Source organism: Plecotus auritus, assembly GCF_963455305.1.
Source record: "Plecotus auritus genome assembly, chromosome: 1".
Classification (NCBI taxonomy): domain Eukaryota; kingdom Metazoa; phylum Chordata; class Mammalia; order Chiroptera; family Vespertilionidae; genus Plecotus; species Plecotus auritus.
In genome coordinates, this window is record NC_137770.1 from 92,967,922 (window position 1) to 92,989,608 (window position 21,687).

Here is a 21,687-nt window from a genome sequence, read left to right on the forward strand (position 1 = left end):
AGTCTGCAGAGGATCGGTGTAGGTTCTTCTTTGGATATTTAGTAAAACTCCCCTGTGAAGCTGTCCAGACCAGGGCTTTTGTTTGCTGGAAGTTTTTTGATTACTGCTTCAATTTCATTGGTAGTTATTGGCCTATTCAGATTTTCTGGTTCTTCCTGATTGAGTTTTGGAGAATTGTATTTTTCTAGGGATATGTCCATTTCATCTAGGTTGTCCAGTTTGTTGGAGTAGAGTTGTTCATAGTATTTTTGAATTACTTCACCTCTTTCATTTCTGATTTTCTTTATTTGGGTCCTCTTTCTTTGTTTCTTGGTGAGCCTGGCTAGAGGCTCATCAATCTTGTTAATCCTTTCAAAGATCCAGTTCTTGGTTCTATTGATCTTCTGTAGTTTTTTATGGTCTCTATGTTATTTATTTCCACTCTGATCTTTATTATTTTCTTCCTTCTACTTACTCTGGGCAAGTTTTCCCTTTTTAATCACCCTGGGGTGTTAGGTCTTCTGCTTTCTACATACCATGTTTTTCTTTTTCTTGGTTTATTCTCTCTCTCTCTCTGTCTCTTTCTCTCTCTCTTTTTGGTAGAGTATCTAGAGAGATTCTAGTATCTCATGAAAAAGTGTGTGTGAGTTTTTTTGTGTGTGTGTGTCTATGAGCTTAAATATCTGAAAATACCTTTATTCTGTCCTAACATTTGATTATCCTATATAATAAAAGGGTAATGTGCAAATTGACTGAATGGGGAACAACCAGTTGCTATGACGTGCACTGACCACCAGGGAGCAGATGCTCAACACAGGAGCTGCGCCCTGGTTGTCAGTGCACTCCCACAGGGGGAGCATTGCTCATCCACAAGCCGGTTGATGGCTGGCGAGTACAGCGCCGGTGGTGAGAGCATCTCCGACCTCTGCAGCAGTGCTAAGGTGTCTGACTGTGGCTTAGGCCCACTCCAGCCATTAGTTGGACATCCCCTGAGGGCTCCTGGACTGCTAAAGGGCACAGGCCGGACTGAGGGATCCCCCCTCCCCCAGTGCACAAATGTTGTGCACCGGGCCTCTAGTAATTTGATATTATTCTTGGTATATGATTCTATGCTAGGTTTCTTTTTCCTTCCTAAGGGAAACAATTGTCTTCTAGCATCCAGTGTTGCCATTTTGGAAAAACACACTCCTCTGTGTCTCCTCTACTCTCTCTCTCTCTCTTTTTTATATTTCTTTATTGATTAAGGTATTACATATGTGTCCTTATTCCCCCATTACCCCCCACCTCCCATTCATGCCCCCACTCCCCTGTTCCTCTACTCTCAGTACTACACCTCTGGCATTTCAGATTGCCAAGTGAGTGTTGGTTTTCCCCACACTAAGCAATTCTCTGATAGCGGATGGTTGTCCTATAATTTAATTCAATTCTGACACTATCTACTTGAAGACAGTGTCAAATCCCCCAGTTTAAGTGCTTAGTCACACAAGACTGTCTCCCTCCCTCGTTCTACTTCAGATGCCAATGGCCAGTCCAGGTGGTTACCTGTGGGTCTGATTGACTGACTGGCTATAAATTGAACCCTCCTCAGGTTCCCACGACCCTCTCCTCAGGTTGGATTAACTTGCAGAACCACTCACAGAGGGCAGAAAAACAGTTTACTGACTAGACCACCACTTATTACAAAGGATAGTAGGGTACAAATGAACCATATGAAGAGATACATCTGGTGAGGCCTGGAAGGGTCCTGAGCACAGGACTTCCATCCCCATGGAGTTTGGGGTGTACCACCTCCCAGCATGTGGATGTATTCTTGTTCACCAGCCAGGAGGCTCTCTGAACTCTGTGCTTTGAGTTTTTATGGAGGCTTTATTACATAGGCATGATTGATTAGATCATTGGCCACTAGCGATTGATTGAACCTCCAGCCTCTCTCTTCTCCAGAGGTTGGGGGTCTCTGACTCTCTCATTTATGTGAGGTTCCCATGCATATGTGTGTATTAAATTTGTGTTAATAGCATTGACAAAAGCAACAACTGCATCTATGTTTTAGAGTTTTACAAATCCATTTTCTCTTAAGAGGCTGCCTAATGCTTAAAGGTGATTATTAGCAAGTTGGGGTGGGGGTGAGAAATAGGAACACTCATTAGTGTTCACTGAGTCCAGGTCCACATACTCATGACCCTGGGCACCGTTCACAGCTGATTGGCTGATGCAGCCAAATGAATCTGAGTGACAGGAACTGGCTGCTGTAATGAGGGAAAGAAAACACAGGTGGTATGATGACTCGCTGAGTCAACCTGGGGTTCTGTGCCACAGGAGAAGGACCTGAATAATTGGGGTGGTGGGTTGGGGATACGGGGGTAGGTGGAGGGTTTAAGCAAGGAAGATGATTGATGAAGTGTGTTATGGCTGACAGAAGACTCTGTGCTCTGGGCATGAAATTATTGGTGACTGAGGGGGACCTGGGAGAGAGTGCCTGGGCTCTGTGTGATTAGGAGGATGTGGTCAGCACCCACCTGGGGTCACAGTGTACATAAAAGACATTAAAGGGGGAAAAGGAGAGAAATGAGAGAAAGGTAACATCAGTGATATCACTGAAAAGATCTTTTAAATTGTAGAACTGCCTGGACCCCCACTGCTCACTATTTCATGCTGTCTCCTCTCCCCGCTCCCTCCCTTAAAGCTTAAAGTCCTTCTCACTGTATCCACTTGCAGGCTGTTCTGCTATGTGGGAGGATTAGAAAGTGAGAATGACCTGTGGTTTCCTCAGTGATCTCACTAACCTGTGTTAGGACAGGTGAGTTCTGGAGGGTGTGGGCGTGGAGGAGAAGAGGGCCAAGGAGGAGGAAACAGGCAGTGTTTATGCAAACTTCTTTAGGAGCATCTTACAAAAGCTGCTCTTCTTTTTGTACTCCCCTAAGTACAAATTTAACTTAATATTTGACAGGAACTCTTTGGCTCTCTTCGTTAAGAGCTTAAAATTTCCCAACTCTCAGCCTTACAAGAGACCAGGAAGGTAGGTATACAGCAAGACATAAAACTAGGTGATGAATTAGGGCTTCATTCATCTAGGTAAACCAGGACATTTAATTCAGTGATTTACTGGATGTGTTGCGTTTTTGTGTTATCTTCGCAGAGCCTGATTCTAGACTCCTGGAATCAGGTACAGGATGCACGTCTCAAGCTCATTTCTTTTTCCTTGTTGCAGTCAGCATGAGAACTAACCTCAGACAAAAATAAAAACATTCCAGTGTAACTTTTTTTTTCTTTCAAAACTCAGTGTCTCTATGAATAGCTTCTGTGAAGCATGATAATGAGCATTTGAAAGAAAAAATGAAGAGGGAGAAAAATGGACACTTAGTGATGCCTAACAATTCTCTCCACCTCGATTTTACAACATGTGCTTTGTAGAAGGCAGGTTTGTTCAGTTTGGCTGGAATTATGCTTTCATTTCTCACTTGCTTTTGAAGAAGTAAGCAGAGCACAGAAAGACTACATATTTAGGCTTGGATTTGATTTGCTTAATGATAAGACTGCCTCTCAAACTATACACACGATGATGCTCTTGCTTGGAAAGAACAATTTCTTCTTAAGAAAAGAGAGAGAACTTGAACCTGTTTAACGCAGATTGGCTTTGTCAGCTGGATATGTTAATATTGTACTATTAATTTATTTCCAGAGTTATTTATTCTGCTTTAGGATTGTTCAGTTTTCGGGGTATACAGTCTTGATGCTTTTAAACTGTGACTGGATGTGCTCTGTCCACCCATTCTTTCCCATAGTGATCCTTGTTTTGGCAACTGTCTCCTTTTCCTCAGCTCACTTATCACTGCTTGTTCACAAAAGCCTGCCTATAACTGCACAGGCCTGGAGCTTACACATTAGCTTCCCAAAAGGGACAGCATAGCAGCCCTCTCTTTGTAAGCGATTTTGGCCACTGAGGGTGTTTGAAGCTGGGGCCCTATCGACCTGCACTGGTCTCTAGCTTGCTTGGCCAGGAGAAGAGAACCCGAGGGGGGAGAGAAGGAGGAGCCAGGCGTTTAATCCTGAAGGACTTTTAGGGACAAAAGCATTTACAGTGAGTACAGTCGGCAGATCCCCGGCTTTTCTATTCTTTTATTTAAGAGAGAAAACCACAAGAGAAGGGAGGAAGGGTGGGCAGCTCCGAGGCTGTGTAGCTGCATTTTCTGCCTGCTAGTTTGGCAGAGGAACACTCTCCTGATTTAAATGTGTTGTATTTAAATAGAATGTATTCTGCTAATGTCAGGTTTCCACACACCACCTGTGGACTGTCAGGGAGCTAGCAGAACCAGTCCTTGTTAGGAAGCAATCCATGGTATGTTTCTTCTGTTTCTATATGATAATAAATAGAGTGTGATTGGAAAACCTTTTCCATAGATTAAAACAAAATAATACTCTCTAAAATCCTTACTACTTTCAGCTTTTACACTTTAAATATTGAGTCTTTTCTGGATTTGTGGAAAGGAAAGAATCTGATCTATGTTATTTTTAACAGTCCAGGGGATAAAGGTGGTATTATCTCTAATGCCGGAAAGGTGGCCACAGATAAGCATTTGATGGGTGCGGGGGCGGGGGCGGGGGCGGAGGCAGAGGCCACTGGGTGCTGGTTGATCTGTCCTCTCCCGCTCTGGAGTCAGAGTTGTAACTGGGTGGGTACCTGTAAGCACTCGAATCAGTGCTTTCATTTGCACCTTCAGGAGCTGTTGTCTAGCGACCTTTTCTTCTCCTTTTTAAATTTCTCTGTGACTGGCAAGGAGTCTTATTGCAAGATGCCTGACAAAGGAAGAATACAAAATTTATAGTACTTAGAAGAACATGTAGACTTGTGCTGAATTTCCTACTCTCTGTTTGCATTCAATTGGAAGAATTAATTTGATAGGAAAGCAAGCTTGAATAGTCATGAGGAGGGCCAGGGAACATATACACAAAGATATTACTGTAAGTCTTCAAACTGTGAAACAGTTTTCCTTTAAATTATAAACTTTAAGTGTCTTTTAAATCAGATGTGACTTTGTGAAAATCAGAAATAGAGTTTGGTTATCTGAGTGTGGTCATTTTAAAAGTGAACTGCTAGAATTAATAATTAAATGTTTATAGTAATTATTTTCCATGAAAATTGGTAGCTAATCAAATTTATGCCACTTCCCAGGTTTGCTATGCTATTATGACACATACGGTATTTTTTTTTCAGTGGCAAAGTTATACGGTATGTTATGGAAAGTAAATAGACAGACGCTAAAATAAAACTTAAGTAAAATGCTTTACTTTTCTGGGTTAAGGAGATTCTCTTGTTTACAGTTCGATCAGTTAAATATAGAAACATCACATTCAGGTTGACATTTTTTAATGCAGGAAATTTTTGTTTTGGCAGCTTGAATGTAAGGTTTATTTGTCATTTACTCATTTGTGATGCACACAGCTATGGTTTTATTTAATATTATTTTATTGTTATCTATATAATCACATCCATTTTTGTTGTCCATCTTAAATTGCAAGCTCTCAGAGAGGATAATCTCCCATATTTGCTCCCCCGGAAAGAATTAGCAACACTTAATGTGTAAATAATGATTTACAAAATGTGTTTGAACGGGGATAACTTCTTTCTTCCCACTAAGTGGGACACATCTACTGACGCTGTTTGTGTGCTTTGGTAAAATGGAAGGCCATTGCTTAGTAGCTACACAGCTCTCAGTACAGACTGGATACTTCCAGCAGTTTTGTTATTTCTGGATAAATAGATAGTCACAGATTTTTAGTGACAGATGGGATCTTACAGATCATGGAGGCCAATTTTGTCATTTTACAAATAAGGAAACTAGGACCCAGCAATGTGGAGCATCTTACCCTAAATCGCACAAAGCTGCACTGTGCTTGCTTGGTGCACAGCCTGCTGATATTTATAGAAATGTATGTTGGGACATAAATTGCACTGAGCCAATTCTTTGACATGTTCTTTAGTTTACAGTATGATGTATATTCCAGAGAAGGCACAGCTTGATTTAGGAGTTTCAGAGAAAACACAGTGACCAGGCATCATTTATCAGTTATTCAGGACTCATGGGCAGGCATCTAGGGGCAACTGGGTGTGGGTGTAACTTAAAGAGTTCATTGTACACTGCCCTGGCATATAGTTTCCTGGTTTGGATGAGTCTGGTTTCTTAGAAAAGGGAACCACTGTGACACCGGTGTCCCCGCTGCTTACCCCCAGTTCTGTGACCTTGCATTAGAAACCTTTATTAACCTTTGTGTATCAGGTTCCTTCTCGGGGATTGAGATTCTAAGCAGATCCCCCAGAGGGCAGGAATTGATAAAAAATTAAAAATTGCTTTTGGGAAATCAGAATCTGTCTTAGGCTAGGGTATAGTTTTTTAAGAAGTAGTGTGGTAGCTTATTCTTCCTGAAGTTTTATCCCTCCCAGTGAAATTTTCCATTATCTTGTAATGGAAAATAGCCAGGTATTACCATGTTATTTTAAAAAGGTATTTAAAAATGTAGGGTGTAGATTTCTTCCTCTTATACTCAGGCAGAGGAGGCTGTTGAATTGAAGCCTAAAAGGCAGGTACCATTCTCAAAGGCAGGTACCAAAGCGATAAACCTACTTTATGACATAATATTTTACTTTTAGCAAATAACTGTGCTTTCAAAAATTTATCTGTAAACCTCCTTATCATTTAATTTAAAAATATGATGCTCAATAAGTTGGGTAGGGGGAGCATGGTGTAGCATTGGAAGGTTTCAGAAACATGTCTTAGGAATAACTTATTTTTTATTTTATTTATTTAAAAATTTTTTTATTGACTTTAGAGAGAGAAACATCAATGTGAGAGAGAAACATCAATTGGATGCCTCCTGAATACCCCAATGATCAAACTTGCAACCCAGGCATGTGCCCTGACTGGGAATCGAACCAGCATCCTTCTGGTGCACAGGACGATGATCAACCAACTGAGCCACACTGGCCAGGGCAGGAGTAACATATTTTTAAGGCTTTTGTTAATTCAACAGTATTTTAATTACCTGTGCCCATTCCTGTATGGAAAGTTACATGTTCCTAGTCAAACTGGGATCTTTCTTTACCTCCTTCCCCCATTTTTGTAGGTAAAATATTTTATAAAGAATTTTTATTGATTTTTAGACAGAGAGGAAGGGAGGGGGAAGAGAGAGTAAAAATGAGAGAGAGAGAGAGAGAGAGAGAGAGAGAGAAACATTGATGTAAGAAAAACATTTATCCGCTTACCTGGGACCGAGTCTGCAACCTGGGCATGTGCCCTCACCCAGAATTGAACTGGCAACCCCTTCATGCCCAGGACAATGCCCAACCAACTGAGCCACACCAGCCAGAGCCGTTAAAGAATTTTTTGTTAATATTAAGTGAATATTCAGAATCTGAAGACATATGGGCTACTTTATGATAATCACATCTAATTTTATATTTCATCTTTAGATGAAAGGAGCTATAAAGTGACTTGAATGTGTAGAACCAGAAAAAGTATTTTAAAAGGATATGAAACCCATTGCCTTGAGTAAAAGAAGCTCCTGAAATTAAAAATAATGTCTATTTAAAATGTTTAGTGTACAAGGCCAAAAAGTTATTTTATAATACACTGGTAATTTATCTTTTACATAGCTAGATAATTTATCTTATCAACTTTATCTTAAAAAGTAACCTTACCTTATTATGACCTACACTTATATTCTTTTTCATGTATTTGATTAACATTTTAATATTATATGTTTAAAAGCAATTTATTACTCTTGAAATTCCAGAGCCTCAAAATTTCAGCATGACCAAATACTAATTTTATTTAGGTTGAGAGTTAATCTCATGATTTATACTTTTCAGGAAAGTAAAGGTTTGCAATTACTACATGATATCTATTTACCTAACAAATGATAGAAAGGAGCAGCCTTCTCTGAATTCAGCACACTATTTTCACCAACTCAAACATGTTCCCTCTCTTGTTATCCCATGAATTGAAAATATTGGTTTCAGTAATCAAAATGATGTGTGGATGCTTGTAGAAAAGCCCCAAAGATTCATGCGGCTTACACAAGACAGAAGGTTGTCTTTCTCACAATAAAAGAAGTCCAGGGCAGCAGCCCAGCAGTTTCTCGTTAACGTGTGGGATCCATGTTCCTACCACTTTGCTCTACCATCCTCTACCTGACATACTCAGAGGCATCTTCTGGTCTGAGACAGCAACTGGAAGTCCACATTACAGGCTAGGAGAAGGGGGAAAGCAGAAGGGCAAAAAGGGGGCCCCTCCTAATTGAGTCAGCTCCTTTTAAGCAGCTTTCCCAGACTTTCTACACAGGCATTCTACTTACATCTCATTGGTCAGAACTTAGCCACTTGGCCACACCTAGTTATGATGGAGATAGGGAATGCACTTTTAAATTCTTGGCAGGAATAGGCACAGCTGAAAATCAGGATGTTGTTACTAAGGAATGAGGAGAGAATCGATGTTGGGGTAGGCAATACCACATGGTTTTGTGTTCCTATTATATGCTGGGTCTTGGGGCTACTATGTAGAAACTTAAAACACCTCTTTCTGTTTTTGCTATGAGCTATGGTTTCTTAATTTAGAAATCTGGCTTAATTTAGAAATCCTGTTTCTTCTGTGAAGTATCATTTCTTTATTTGGCAATCTTGTCTGACTCTTGCTTTCTTCTTTCCTCTTGCCTTTCAGCTGTTTTGGAAAGAAGTAAGATTTAGACTTCTCCATGTTAACCATGAGTGTGACACTTTCCCCCCTGAGGTCACAGGACCTGGATCCCATGGCTACTGATGCTTCACCCATGGCCATCAACTTGACACCCACCGTGGAGCAGGGTGAGGGAGTAGAGGCGGTGAAGGATATGGATTCTGACCAGCAGTATGAAAAGCCACCCCCATTGCATACAGGGGCCGACTGGAAGATTGTCCTTCACTTACCTGAAATTGAGACCTGGCTCCGGATGACCTCAGAGAGGGTCCGGGACCTAACCCACTCAGTCCAGCAGGATTCAGACAGCAAGCATGTGGATGTGCATCTAGTTCAACTAAAGGTAAGGAAGGTTTCTGGGTTCAGGTCCATTCCAGACAGAAGACTGAAAAGGCTGTGGCACATAGAGCCCCAGTTCTGTCATTCTCAGTGAGAAAACGTCTCAGAAGGAAACTGGAAGAACTGGTTTGAAAACATTATCTTTGTAGATAAACATGGACAGAATTCTCTCCTGATTTTACTTCATGGGCTGAGTGCCTAGAATAAAACTGACCTTAGGGGATAATGCAGAAAAGTGGGGGGAATAAAAGTATTACAAAAGATTTAATAAATAGACTCCCACAGGTAAAACCTCAAACCGAGCTGTGGCTGTGAGTGTGTGTCTGTGATTATCTTCTGTTGAATTGATGCTACCACTGTGGCGCACAGTGGGTCCTGGCACAATAGGGAAGGGCAGTGCTCTCTTTTTGGGATGAGTCACTTCATCCAGGCACAATTCACATGCAGGGCAAAAGTTCGTTTTTCACAACTAATCTAAAGTTCAGACATTGAAAAATGTCTGGGGCTTTTAGAGGCCTTAACAAGCCTGACTGTTGATAATAATGAAATGAAGGTGCTAGTAAAGAGTGCTATAATAGAGATTTTGACTTAGGGACCCCAAAATACAGTGAATCTTGCCCTGCCATAGCCATTCCTCTATTCCAGGTCCCTGAGCAAAAGGCATGTTCAGGTCAATGACTAGCAAAGCAAGGCAGGTTTATAACTAATCAGGGCACTGGACCCAGACCCCAATGTAAATTCCAGTCAGTTACACAAGATCTTAAGGAGAATTCTTTTACCTAAGACAGTTTATCCTAAATAATTTTGAAACCAAAGACCAGCTGGCCAGCATGGCTCAGTGGTTGAGCCTTGACCTATGAACCAGTAGGCCGCAGTTCAGTTCCCAGTCAGGGCACATGCCTGGGTTGTGGGCTCGATCCCCAGTGTGGGGCATGCAGGAGGCAGTGGATCAGTGATTGTTTCTCATCATTGATCTCTCTCTCTCTCTCTCTCTCTCTCTCTCTCTCTCTCTCTCTCTTTCTCCCCCCCCTCACTCTCCCTCCCTCTCCCTTCCTCTCTGAAATCAGTAAACATATATTTAAAAGAAAAAAAACAAAGACCAAACAGATTCTTAACTCTTAACACTCAAATGTCTTGTGCAGCCATCAGGGTGAGAGGAGAGATGCGCAGTTAGAGAAAGCATGTTTCTCAAAGCTTAAGCAGAGCTGGCTCAGCTTTCTCAGGCTGGTTCAGGGGATTCTGGACCCTGCTGCCACATGAAAGAGTGCCCAAGAGAGGAAAGGAGGGGTTGGGGAGAAAGAGCAAACAAAAGAGCCAGAATGCCAACTGATTGGGCTCTCACAGGTTCTTGAAAAAGAGACAGCACTAAAGGGTAACAGAAATGGCTAGGAACCAGCTTCAGTGGAATGCAGGCCTGGCTGGTTTCCCGCTCTGGCAGCGGGGAGGAATGCGTCTCAGCCCCTGGAACACAGCTCCTTTAGTTAAAGGAGCAGCTCTGCAGCAACGCGGGGTGGAGTGAAATGGAAGTCAGGGGCTCCACTTCACCCCTCTCCTCTGTTTCCTCTAATGCTACCCTTCTGTGTGGCTCCTATAAGTAAATACAGGGTTGGGTTTTTAAGAAAAGTTGACTGTTGCTCTCCAAAATCTTTCAGATTTACACAGAAAAAGTGGTAAATGATAAAGGAGAATGGGGAGAAAATGGAAATCTCTTTAAAAGACTCCGCTAAAAATGCTGTTAAGGGCTCCTAGAAACATTAATGTGTCGATTTACTTCATTTAATTACTTCAGTAATACTGAAGTGAATATGAAAACTTTTATTCCAAGTAGGAATGTAAAGTTTTTGTAAAATCAACCAAGGTTATGTTCAGTGTTTGAGAAATCACCTCTAGGGTGATTTGCTTATCTTTTTACATTGGAATTACCTATCATCTTCTTGCCTCAGTAGAAAGCATCTTACACCTGCCTCTATCCAGCTCTGTCCCACAGTATGTCTGTCTCCTCTGCTGAGTAAAAAGCCCCAGGAATGTAGGAAGTCAAGGCAATAATTGCATAGTGGTAATTAATGACTTAAAGGGATAAACTGAAATCATTTAATGTTAATTTAATTTTAGAGTTTCTATTAATACTTTTTTGATGTTTATTTCATCAAGTGATTTTACAACCATCATCCTATATAATAAAAGAGTAATATGCAAATTAACCATCACTCCGTTACACCCTCAAGCCAAGCCCACCAGCCACGTCCACCAGCCAATCAGGAGCGGATATGCAAATAAACCCAACCAAGATGGCTACGGCCACAGAGAGCAGGAGGGAGGCTTGGGTTTCCCTGGCGATGGAGGAAGTCAAGCTTTCCACCTGCCCTTGCCAGCCTAGGCCTCCACTCAAGGCTACAAAGTTTCAATGATAGAAGATACATAAACCCAAACAGAAATGGCGGCAGCCATGGAGCTGGAAAGAGCAGGAGGCTAGGGTTGCCCCCGGTGATAGAGGAAGCCAAGCTTTCCGCACACCCTGGCCAGTCCAGGCCTCCGCTTAAGGCTACAAAGTTTCAATTGTAGAAGATAAATAAACCCCAGATACCAGGGCCTCCACTTGGGTCACCAGGGGGCATGGCCGGCCTGCAAACCACCACAGGCCCCTCGCCCAGGCCGCCTCACGCCCCAAGGGAACCCCCACCCTGATCCAGACACCCTTCAGGGCAAACCAGCTGGCCCCCACCCGTGCACCAGGCCTCTATCCTATCTAATAAAAAGTAATATGCAGATTGACCATCACTCCAACACACAAGATAGCTGCCCCCATGTAGTCAAAGATCCTGCCCCCATGTGGACACAAGATGGCCACCACAAGATGGCCGCCAGCAAGGGAGGGCAGTTGGGAGGGACCAGGCCTGCAAGGGAGGGCAGTTAGGGGTGACCAAGCCAGCAGAGGAGGGAAGTTGGGGGCGACCAGGCCTGCAGGGAAAGGCAGTTGGGAGGGACCCAGGCCTGCAGGGGAGGGCAGTTAGGGGTGACCAGGCCTGCAGGGGAGGGCAGTTGGGAGGGACCAGGCCTGCAAGGGAGGGCAGTTGGGGGCAATCAAGCCTGCAGGGGAGGGCAGTTAGGGGTGACCAGGCCTGCAGGGGAGGACAGTTAGGGGTGACCAGTTAGACATCAATCAGGCTGGCAGGGGAGTGGTTAGGGGGTGATCAGGCTGGCAGGCAGAAGTGGTTAGGGGCAATCAGGAAGGCAGGCAGGCGAGCAGTTGGGAGCCAGCAGTCCTGGATTGTGAGAGGGATGTCCGACTGCCCGTTTAGGCATGATCCCAGTGGGATCGGGCCTAAACGGGCAGTTGGACATCCCTCTAGGGGTCCCAGATTGGAGAGGGTGCAGGCTAGGCTGAGGGGCACCCCTCTCCCCTGTGCACGAATTTCGTGCACTGGGCCTCTAGTTCTCTTATAATGTTCTCAAATATTCTGTAAGAATAGAGTACAGCCCTAATTGGTTTGGCTCAGTGGATAGAGCATCGGCCTGCAGACTCAAGGGTCCCAGGTTCGATTCTGGTCAAGGACATGTACCTTGGTTGCGGGCACATACCCAGTAGGGGGTGTGCAGGAAGCAGCTGATCGATGTTTCTCTCTCAGCGATGTTTCTAACTCTCTATCCCTCTCCCTTCCTCTCTGTAAAAATCAATAAAATATATTTTAAAAAAAAGAATAGAGTACAAAGTCATCAACTCTGGTCATTGAGTTTGGTCTCCTAATCTGCTTAAAGTTTCCCCTGTATTTGTGTAATAGTTCTTTATTTAACCAAATAGGCACTGTGATGCACTTTTTAAAAAACATATTTTTATTGATTTCAGAGAGGAAGGGAGAGGGAGAGACAGATAGAAACATCAATGAGAGAGAAAAGTGATCGATCAGCTACTTCATGCATGCCCCCTACTGGGGATCAAGCAGCAACCTGGGCATGTACCCTGAAGGGAAATCAAACCATGACCTTCTGGTTCGTAGGTCGATGATGCTCCACCACTGAGCCACACCGGCGGGGCATTTAAAAAAAGGAGTTTAAATACCTGTCAGTTTTTCAGATTTCCACAGTGATCCACAAGAAAAAGGGGGAATTGGGCACCGTGTTTTATATATGGGAACACAACAAAACAATCTATTGAAGCAGCTCTCAGTTGAGGTAAATGGCAAAGCAGAGGGGCAGGCCCAGCTTGGCTCCCTCTGCCTTCATCAATTTCTCAATTTACTAACTTACAATAACAAACAACTGTCACAGGGATGGAAATACCATGACTTTAAGGGTCCATTTAGGTGCAGATAATTTCTAAACCTGTAGATTCACTCCAGTATTCTCCCATGGGCCCCACCCAACTGCCTAATTGATATTTCTGCTTGTGTCTCCAGTTGAGCATCTCAAACCTGATATGCCCATCAGCAAGCTCTTAATCTCCCCTCCCCCAGGCCTCCCCCGCTCAGTCTTCCCAATTTCAGTAAAAGTCACCACTCTTTGCCAAGCCAAAGCAAGATCTCCCACCCTATGTATATGCATACCTCTATTAACAAGTTCTGGGTGTCCATCTCCAAAACGTGAACCGGAGCCATTCCTTCTCCCCAGCACTACTGCTGCTGCCCCTGCCTTCTCTTCTGAGAAACCCCTCTCCCCCCAGCAAGGTCACTGCTGCTTGGGCTACTTCTAGAGCCCCTCTGCCACCCTGCAGTTCATTCTCCACTCGGTAGCCAACGGATCTATTAAAGATGTAAATCAGGTCATGTTAGGCCCTTGCTTCCTATTAGCTTACAGTAAAACCCAAATCTCTTTCTGTGGCTCTGCCTGTGCCAGCTTCTCTAGCCATGTTTCCTGTTACTTTCCCATTATTCATAAAGCTCCAGGCATATTGGAAATTCCAAAGAAATGTTAGGCTTGTTCTTGCCTCATAGCTTTTCCTGTTCCCTCTGCCTAGGCACTTTCTTCCTCTGTCTTTGCCTGGCAGATTCTGGATCCTCATCAAACAGTCTGCCAGAGGTGCAGACAGGTTCTAACATGTAGAGGCACAAGCCTCGGAGAGGTTTAGGAGGGAGGCGGGGCCTTTGCTGTGTTTGGTGAAGAGCAAGAACAAAGAAGAGCCTACCCTTACCTAACTTGTCTACATTCCTCACATGCCCTTTCACATTGCTTGCTCTGTCTAAATCATCACAGTCTTCTCTATCATTGTGTTGAGGTACAACTTAAAAAAAATTACTTGAAAAACACTGTTAAAAAAAACAACAAAGTTCAACTGAGTAAATTTAAAGATCCATTTGCCTTTATTCAATGATTCATGAATCAAACAGCATCCCATCTAGCAGAAAGAACGGGAGGCTTTTATAGGCAGAAAGGGAGGAGGGACAGGGAAAGAGTGGCTTGTTTCAGGCAAGGGCATCTCATTTTAGGGCTCAAAGGGGTCTAATGAGGTGGATTACCTCACAAGTGCTGATCAGGAAATTACAGACGGACTGACTAAGATTACATTCCTGAGAAGCTACAACTGCAATGAGGTTAGGTCTCAGTTTGGTGACATGGGACTTAGCACAAATGACTCCATTTGGACCAGTTGTCTCTTTTTCTTTTTAAACAATGCTTTTGGAAAATGCTTAGAGTAGAGTCAGCCTCTGGTTTTATATTAAATGTGATTTTCTCAATGTAGCTATTTCTGACACCTCTTCTTAAAACATGCATCCCCCTTTCCAGCAATTAACTAGCCCATTTTTCAGCTTATTTTGTATGATGGTTCTTATCTCTAGCTGCAGTTATCTTGTTTGCTTATTTGTGTTAGCCCCAAGGACCTCAAGTGTTTAATTCTCCACTGTATCTCTGTTGCCTAGGACAAGGGCCTTGCTTGGTGTGGGCTCAGTTGGATAGATGAGTCCAAGTTTGTATGGTCAGTGCCTTCTCTCCCACATACAGGCTTGCACCTGATGTCACATGAGGAAGACTGCTAGGTGAGGACTGAATTAGGACAAAGGCGTTGGATGAATTAAGACCCAAGTGCTTGGGAGCATTACTGTCCATCTGGGAGTGTCTGTGGGTGGTTCAGAAGTCTTGGAGATCTTGCCTGGGGAGTCTGCCTGGGAGAATCTGTTCTTCTTTCTGTAGGTAGCTGTGCCTGGTTCTCCCCTCCGCTCTCCTCATTTCTGTGTGACTCCTTCTTTAGTAAGGGTTTCAGTCAGTAAGTGTACTCTTAGGTCTTCTAGACCTGGAGCCACTCTTTGTCTTTAAAGGTAACTTTATCTTCTTGGTCATTGTGCTGATCTTAAAATTTATTTATCAGAGACTGCTCTTATCAACCTTATTTCCAGGTTCTTAGGGGAAGTTTTATTGTAACCCCCAGGATGAACTACAAACCACTATTATAATATTCTCATGTTAGGGGAGGAGAGGAGTGATTGTTCTAGAGTGTGAATAAAAACATCTAACCTTAAGATTAAAATATGGAAACAATGCAATATATTATACTATGTCATTTTTTCCATTTTTTAAAACTGAAAATGTAATCCACATACTTTGCTTACACTTCCAGATATTCTTTAGTAAGAGGTATGAGAAGCCAGCTGAACCATTTTTAGGAACTCTGCCTCTCCTCCTCCCTGTCCTTCTTTGGATTCAGACACTGTGCTGTGTAGGAAAGTCAGACCAGGACCCTTAAAAGATTTTGACTTTAACTAAGCTGATCTGGATGAATGTATTTAGGTTCTAAATAAGCAAATTAGGCACCTCTGCTTACTGATTAACAGTCTTCTTGGAGAAAATATTATTTGTATTCTAGAAACATGATAGCAAGAAAAAGGTGATGCGTAGGCTAGTTAGCATAAGCTAAATGATGTGGCTGGATGGCAAAGAGAAGTGAGTTAGCTGGGGTCTGCTCTCCAAACAATCCCCTTTAGATACATTTTATTCTCAGCTACCTCCAGGTGAAATTTGTGTCGCTTCTTTGATTTTGGCCTGATTCTCAAAATTAGAACCCAGTGGCTCACATGGGGTCTGGATGGTTTGCTGGAAAAAGGCTTGAATTCTCTCCACAGCTGGGGTTGGCACTTCAGAGGTGCCTGCCGAACTGAAGATGGTGGAAATCTTGGGATGGTGGAGCTCTTAGGAGAGGATTCATCCTCACCATGAGGCGAGGAGTCTGCCCCTGCTCAGGAGGGAGGAGAGGGCGTGGTGATTTGTGGTTAAGGTGTGTTCCCAACCCTGGAGCCCAAAATAAGCAGCCACCCCCAGAGCAGCGTGGGAATGCAGTGAGGGGAGAGGACTGTGGGTGTGACTGGGAGGACCTGTCTCAGCTGACTCTCCACCTGGGCTTCTCCCTCCCCTTGTTCAGTGGGTGTAGGGGAAAGTGTACTCTGCCACCCACTGTCCAAGTGTTATAGCTGAGCTCTGCCTGAGGTGGCAGAGATGCTACCAAAGGACAGCTGTGGAGCCCAGGTCTGCTGACGTCGAGCAAGTCAGGGTTGATTCTTGGGCACATCTACAATGCCCTAGGAGTCTCGGGAATTCTTGATGAAGGGAATTCTGAGTGGAACTAAACTCCTAACATCAGTAGTTTGGGGAGTGGAGAATTCTGAGTCTGAAACATTCAGTATATACCATCTTTGAGTGGTTTCTTAGCTTAGCATCTTAAGCTAAGTAAGCACCAGCTTAAGCTTGACGACAAAATATCTTTGTTTTAGGGGAAGTATAAATATTTTTCTTTCTACCATTTAGACTGTTATTTGTCAAGAAGTACATCTCAACCAATTAGTAAGTTGTGAAATCAATTTAGTGAATTAAAGAGCTAAAGCAATGAAATAGCATTACATGAAGTAAAGATAAATACTACCTTGTGAAACGTCATTGTGTAAAATTTATGCCTTTCTCTGAGTCAAGGCCAGAATACAGAATAGTTTGATAGTTACTGCTTTAGACCACTCTCAACTTTCCTCAATATTTTTGATATGTACTTAAACTTTGGAAAATATTATGGAAGTAAATGTAGCCTGGTGCAAATTTTTTCAGCATCATTGTTTTTTGTTTATTTCATCACAAGTAGGAATGTGAGGGTTTTGAAGAGGGGATGTGAATGAAATCTGGGGTCCTTTTGAGTAGAGGTATTAATAGCTACCCTAAACTGGGGAGAGAACTTGTGTGTTTTTCTTTTCTGTCTCTTCATTATTTGCTGCTACTTTGTCCACTCTCCCCCCTCAAAATTTTACATCTCAAAAGAGGGAAAACGTGAAATAATTAAAGTGAAATGGTACTGATATGTGAATTACTAGTAACCCAACATGGAAGTGGGTAGAGCAAGAGATGAACAACTTTAATGAAGAAATGCTAACAAATCAATTGATTTCTAGATATGGTATGCATATAGCGACAGTTGTAGTACTCATTTTTGGCTACATAGTAAAATCTCCTGGGAAGCTTTAAAAAACCCATTTTCCATGCCATGTTTCAGACTAGCTACATCAGAATCTGGGCTTGGACCTAAGCATCAGGACTTTCAAAGACTCCTCACGTGATTCCAATGCAGTTAGAGCTGACAACCCCTGGCGGGAGGTGTTTTTGAGCAGAGGGCTTTTGGATACACCTTGCTTGTTCCTTGCATTCTCCCTTATCTCCAAAAAGACAGCCAGGGATTTCTTTATTTAGGAATAAAGACTCCTCCATGACTCTGAACTCTTCAGTTTCTTAAGTGACCTCATAAAGTCAGTAAAAACAACAGGAGGGAGGGAGATAAGTCCATACCAGTCACTAAATCATACATTTTGATGTACTATCTTACGTTATTCTCTTAAAATTTTTTATATACAAAAGAAAAACCAAATCCAGATAGAGTAAATGTTTCTGTTGCACTTAATTCTCACAATGTTTTCAACTGGAAATTATTTTACAGAGGGGTCCAGGCACAGGGCTGCCTACCTGTAGATGTTGTATATGAATAGCACCTCTTGAGGTTGTGCAGTGCACCACCTGCTTTCTAAGGCCGCCTTGTTGAGGCAGGGAGAGAGCCTGAGAGAGTGTGCTTTGAGTATGAAAGACAGAGGGCCTCTTTCCCTGGAGCCAAGGAATGATGAATGACATATATCATTGAGCTTAGTAGAGACATTTTGAAGGACCATAAATACTTTGAATGCCTCAGAGGAGTCTGGGCTTGATCCAGTGATCATAAAGACATCTGCAAACAAAGAAATACATGGTAAAAACCCGTGTCTTGGGATGAGTTTGCGGGCATGTGCACGTGATCTGGGAAAGGGAGAGAGTGAGACAGTAATGAGGATGGATGTTCAATAAATGGAATGGAGTGTCTGGGCTTGGGTGGTGAATGTGGAAAGAAAGGAAAAGTCCATTAGACCAAGGAACTGATGCAACCCCAGAGAGGCAGCAGGGAAGTCAGAGCCCACTGGTTCTCTGTGGCTTAATTTGCTGTCAACAGGCTCAAGCTGAGCTGATATGTCTATTGTCACTTGGTGTGAGGGCTGAGGGCTGTATTTTTTAATATATATATAAATGTGAATAGAATAAAAAAGAACAGAATAGAAATTGCTCCTGTGCTCATTTTAGCAGTGTGGCTTTTCGGTATAAGCTGCTTCTGTTGTTCTGTGACACCTTAATGCACACATTTTTCTCATTATTTGAATGAGGCATATATGCCAAATACATCACTAAATGGAAAGGAACATGTGAGATGAACATGGAAAGTAATCTGCTCCTTTCCCGAAGAAGAGGGAAGTGGGAGAGGGCCTGCTGGAGAATCGGTTCACACGGAGGGACACTGGCCTTAGGAGGCAAATTATGAAGAAAGTCTTCAGTGTTTCTTGCAGTTTTCCCTCTTTCCCGAAACCTAATTTCCATCAAAAGACCCGGTAAAGTAGTTCAGAAAATAGCGGTAACAATGGCTGTAGCTCCAACTTTTGCCTCTGTGGGGAATGAATGTTATCACATTGATCATCTCTGTAATTGAGGGAGTCAGGCATTAGTAACGAGATGGGGAGAGAGTCCTGCAAATAACTGCATAGAAAGCTGCCTCCTTTATGCATAGATACATACCCCATCCTGGAAATCTCTGTAATTGAGGGAGTCAGGCATTAGTAACAAGATGGGGAGAGAGTCCTGCAAATAACCACATAAAAAGATACTTCCTTTATGCGTAGGTCTATGCCCCATCCTGGAAATAACTGGGAGTGAAATGTTGTTTTAAAAAACATTTTAACTCAGTGTTTACCTCCCTTAGCTTCCAGCTGCCCGCCCAGATAAAGTCTAAATGCCTGGGCACAGCCTATAATTACCTTCACAATCTGGACCCAGCTGGCTTATTGTTTCTTCTGACATTTCCTTTGCTGTACCTCTAAATAGCAGGTCCTTGCAGAAATCCATCCCTTAGAACATGGTTTCCCTCTCCCTGGGAAATCACCTCACTCCTTGCCCCAAACTTCTCTCTTGGAAAATTGCTACACATCCCTGAATCATAGCAAAGTGAAACCATCTTTAAGACCAACCTGATCAATCCTTCTATGGGTTCTCCCCTTACTGTAGCATGGTGGTGGACACAGCGTTTAATCTGAGTTATTATTACTCTAGCTATTATGAGGAATCTTGTTTTTTTTCTATTCCATAACTGTGTATCTCTATTGATCCATTTGTATGATTTCAAAACCAGGACAGAAGAAAACAAGCAGCATACAAAACATTTCCTCTGATTATTTTGTTGAACAAACACAAGCCTATATACCTAGACCTGTGAATAATTAGTAAAGTTAGTTCCCACACCTCTGCTGGAAATCTGAGGGCATGCATTTTTTCACTTTGTTTGACCTTTGACAGGACATCCTGGATACTTTGCACTTTAGAGATATGACTTGGGTGGATCCTCACCTCAAAACTCTGCAATTTCAAAAATAATGCACTAATGAACATTCAGAGGTAAATCATACTGATAATGAAAACGATGTCATTAAATAATTGTTATTACAAGGAGATATATTCAAAGATGATGAAGTATTTTATTTGAGTTTTATGTACTATATTTTATAGACAAATGTAAGATTTGTGTGAGAGGATATATAGATAACTCATTATTGTTGCAAAAACTATTTATTAAACACCCATGTGGACTTGATGATTTGCTGGGTTCTATTTAAATGTGTTGTTTACTCTAGTAGTTCTCCCTAGAGTTTTTTGGATTCTGGTCTTGTACATTGAGAAATGAGCTCGATAAATCAAAATTAATTTAAACTCTGCATGGATTAATACAGTAGCTACATTATTTTTTGTGCTTATGATGACATACTTTCCATTTTCTCTCTCTTTTCTGCTTGTGATCTATATGTAACTCTTCTTAATTAATTATAAACCTGAGGTATCTGTTTTTAAAATATTTTTTAAACTTTCATAAATAAAGTTTTAGATGTATAAAAATATATTATGTTAGAAAAGTGGTAAATTTTCTTAGGTTTTAAAAATTGTTAGGATTAGCTTTTCCTACAATCTACAAGCAATTATTTTTTTCTGTCACAGGACATAAATAAGAATAAATATTTCATGACTGTTTAATGTGGTTATCCTAAAATTCAGTACATCCTTTAAAATGCAGCTCCATAAATATGTTGCAGGTTTCCAGAACAAATTTATTAGAGCTCACAGCACAAGGCTTTCTAAAGAATATGCACTTATTTAATAGAATTTTATGGTCTCTGCTTTTATTTTAAAAAGCTAATGTAGTATATTGTATTCCTTATAAAAAATTAGGTTCTTTTGTTTATTTTATTTTGCTCTTTTATTGGTATTTTTGTATACTTACTAGTCAAAGATAATAAACAAAAATCTTATTCTGAATTGAAGCTATTTAAGAAGATGATGATATTTTTCTTACATCATGCCCCCAGCTAGACATTACAGCACAAATCCTAGACTCGCTACTCTTCTCGTCCACATCTAACTTAAAGCTGTTATCCAAGGCTCAGCACACAGCTCCTCTCTCTGCTGCAGAGTGGTGAGTGCTCTTCCCCACACTCTGAGATAGCACCCACTCTCCTGACCCATAACTTAGCACCCGTGTTTGCTACCTTGCATTCTTCTTTGCTTTTTCATATTTTGTTTTCTAATGTCCTCAAAGAAATCTAAAAGCTTTTTAAGGGAAACTTTCCCCACTTCTTTTTTTATAAAACATTTTTGGTCAGCTGATTGACTGAATCCTCACGTTGCCATTTTTAACTTTTCCTTCTACTCTAAGGGCATTAGCATGCCAGGGAAACCATAACTTCCCAAGGATATTTCAGTGAAATAATAAAATATATTTACAAGCATTTTTAAATTCATATAATTGTTCACAGAAGTTTGGTGTTAGGGCTTGGCCAAAACAAGCAGAATTTTGCTGGAATTAATCAGAGCAAAATTTGACATTTTCCTAATAAGAACGAGGTGATGAGTAACCTTCATTAAGTTCCTTTTAGACAACAGACTCCAGTTAGTATAACCCAAAGTTTGGGCCAAATTAAATCTCTAAGTTCTATGAACTTTTAAAAATCACTTCAATTCTTTTAAATTGTTAGTGTAACACATTTTTATGTTTGAGAGAAGTGCAATTATGAATCCAATTCCATCTTGGACTATTTGGTGGCTTCATATCAACTTACATCCATTC

At 41.8% G+C, this 21,687-nt stretch overlaps 1 protein-coding gene across 3 annotated transcripts in view; it reads left to right on the forward strand.

The window, feature by feature from the left end:
• The window catches only part of AKAP6 (A-kinase anchoring protein 6), a 495,085-nt gene that overhangs the window by 109,133 nt on the left and 364,265 nt on the right, over positions 1-21,687 (forward strand). For all 3 annotated transcript variants that reach the window (XM_080685020.1, XM_080685019.1, XM_080685021.1), the window contains exon 2: positions 8,691-9,048. In XM_080685020.1, coding sequence (XP_080541146.1) covers positions 8,725-9,048 — 324 coding nt within the window. In that variant the 5' untranslated portion in view covers positions 8,691-8,724. The remainder of the gene's footprint in view (positions 1-8,690; positions 9,049-21,687) is intronic.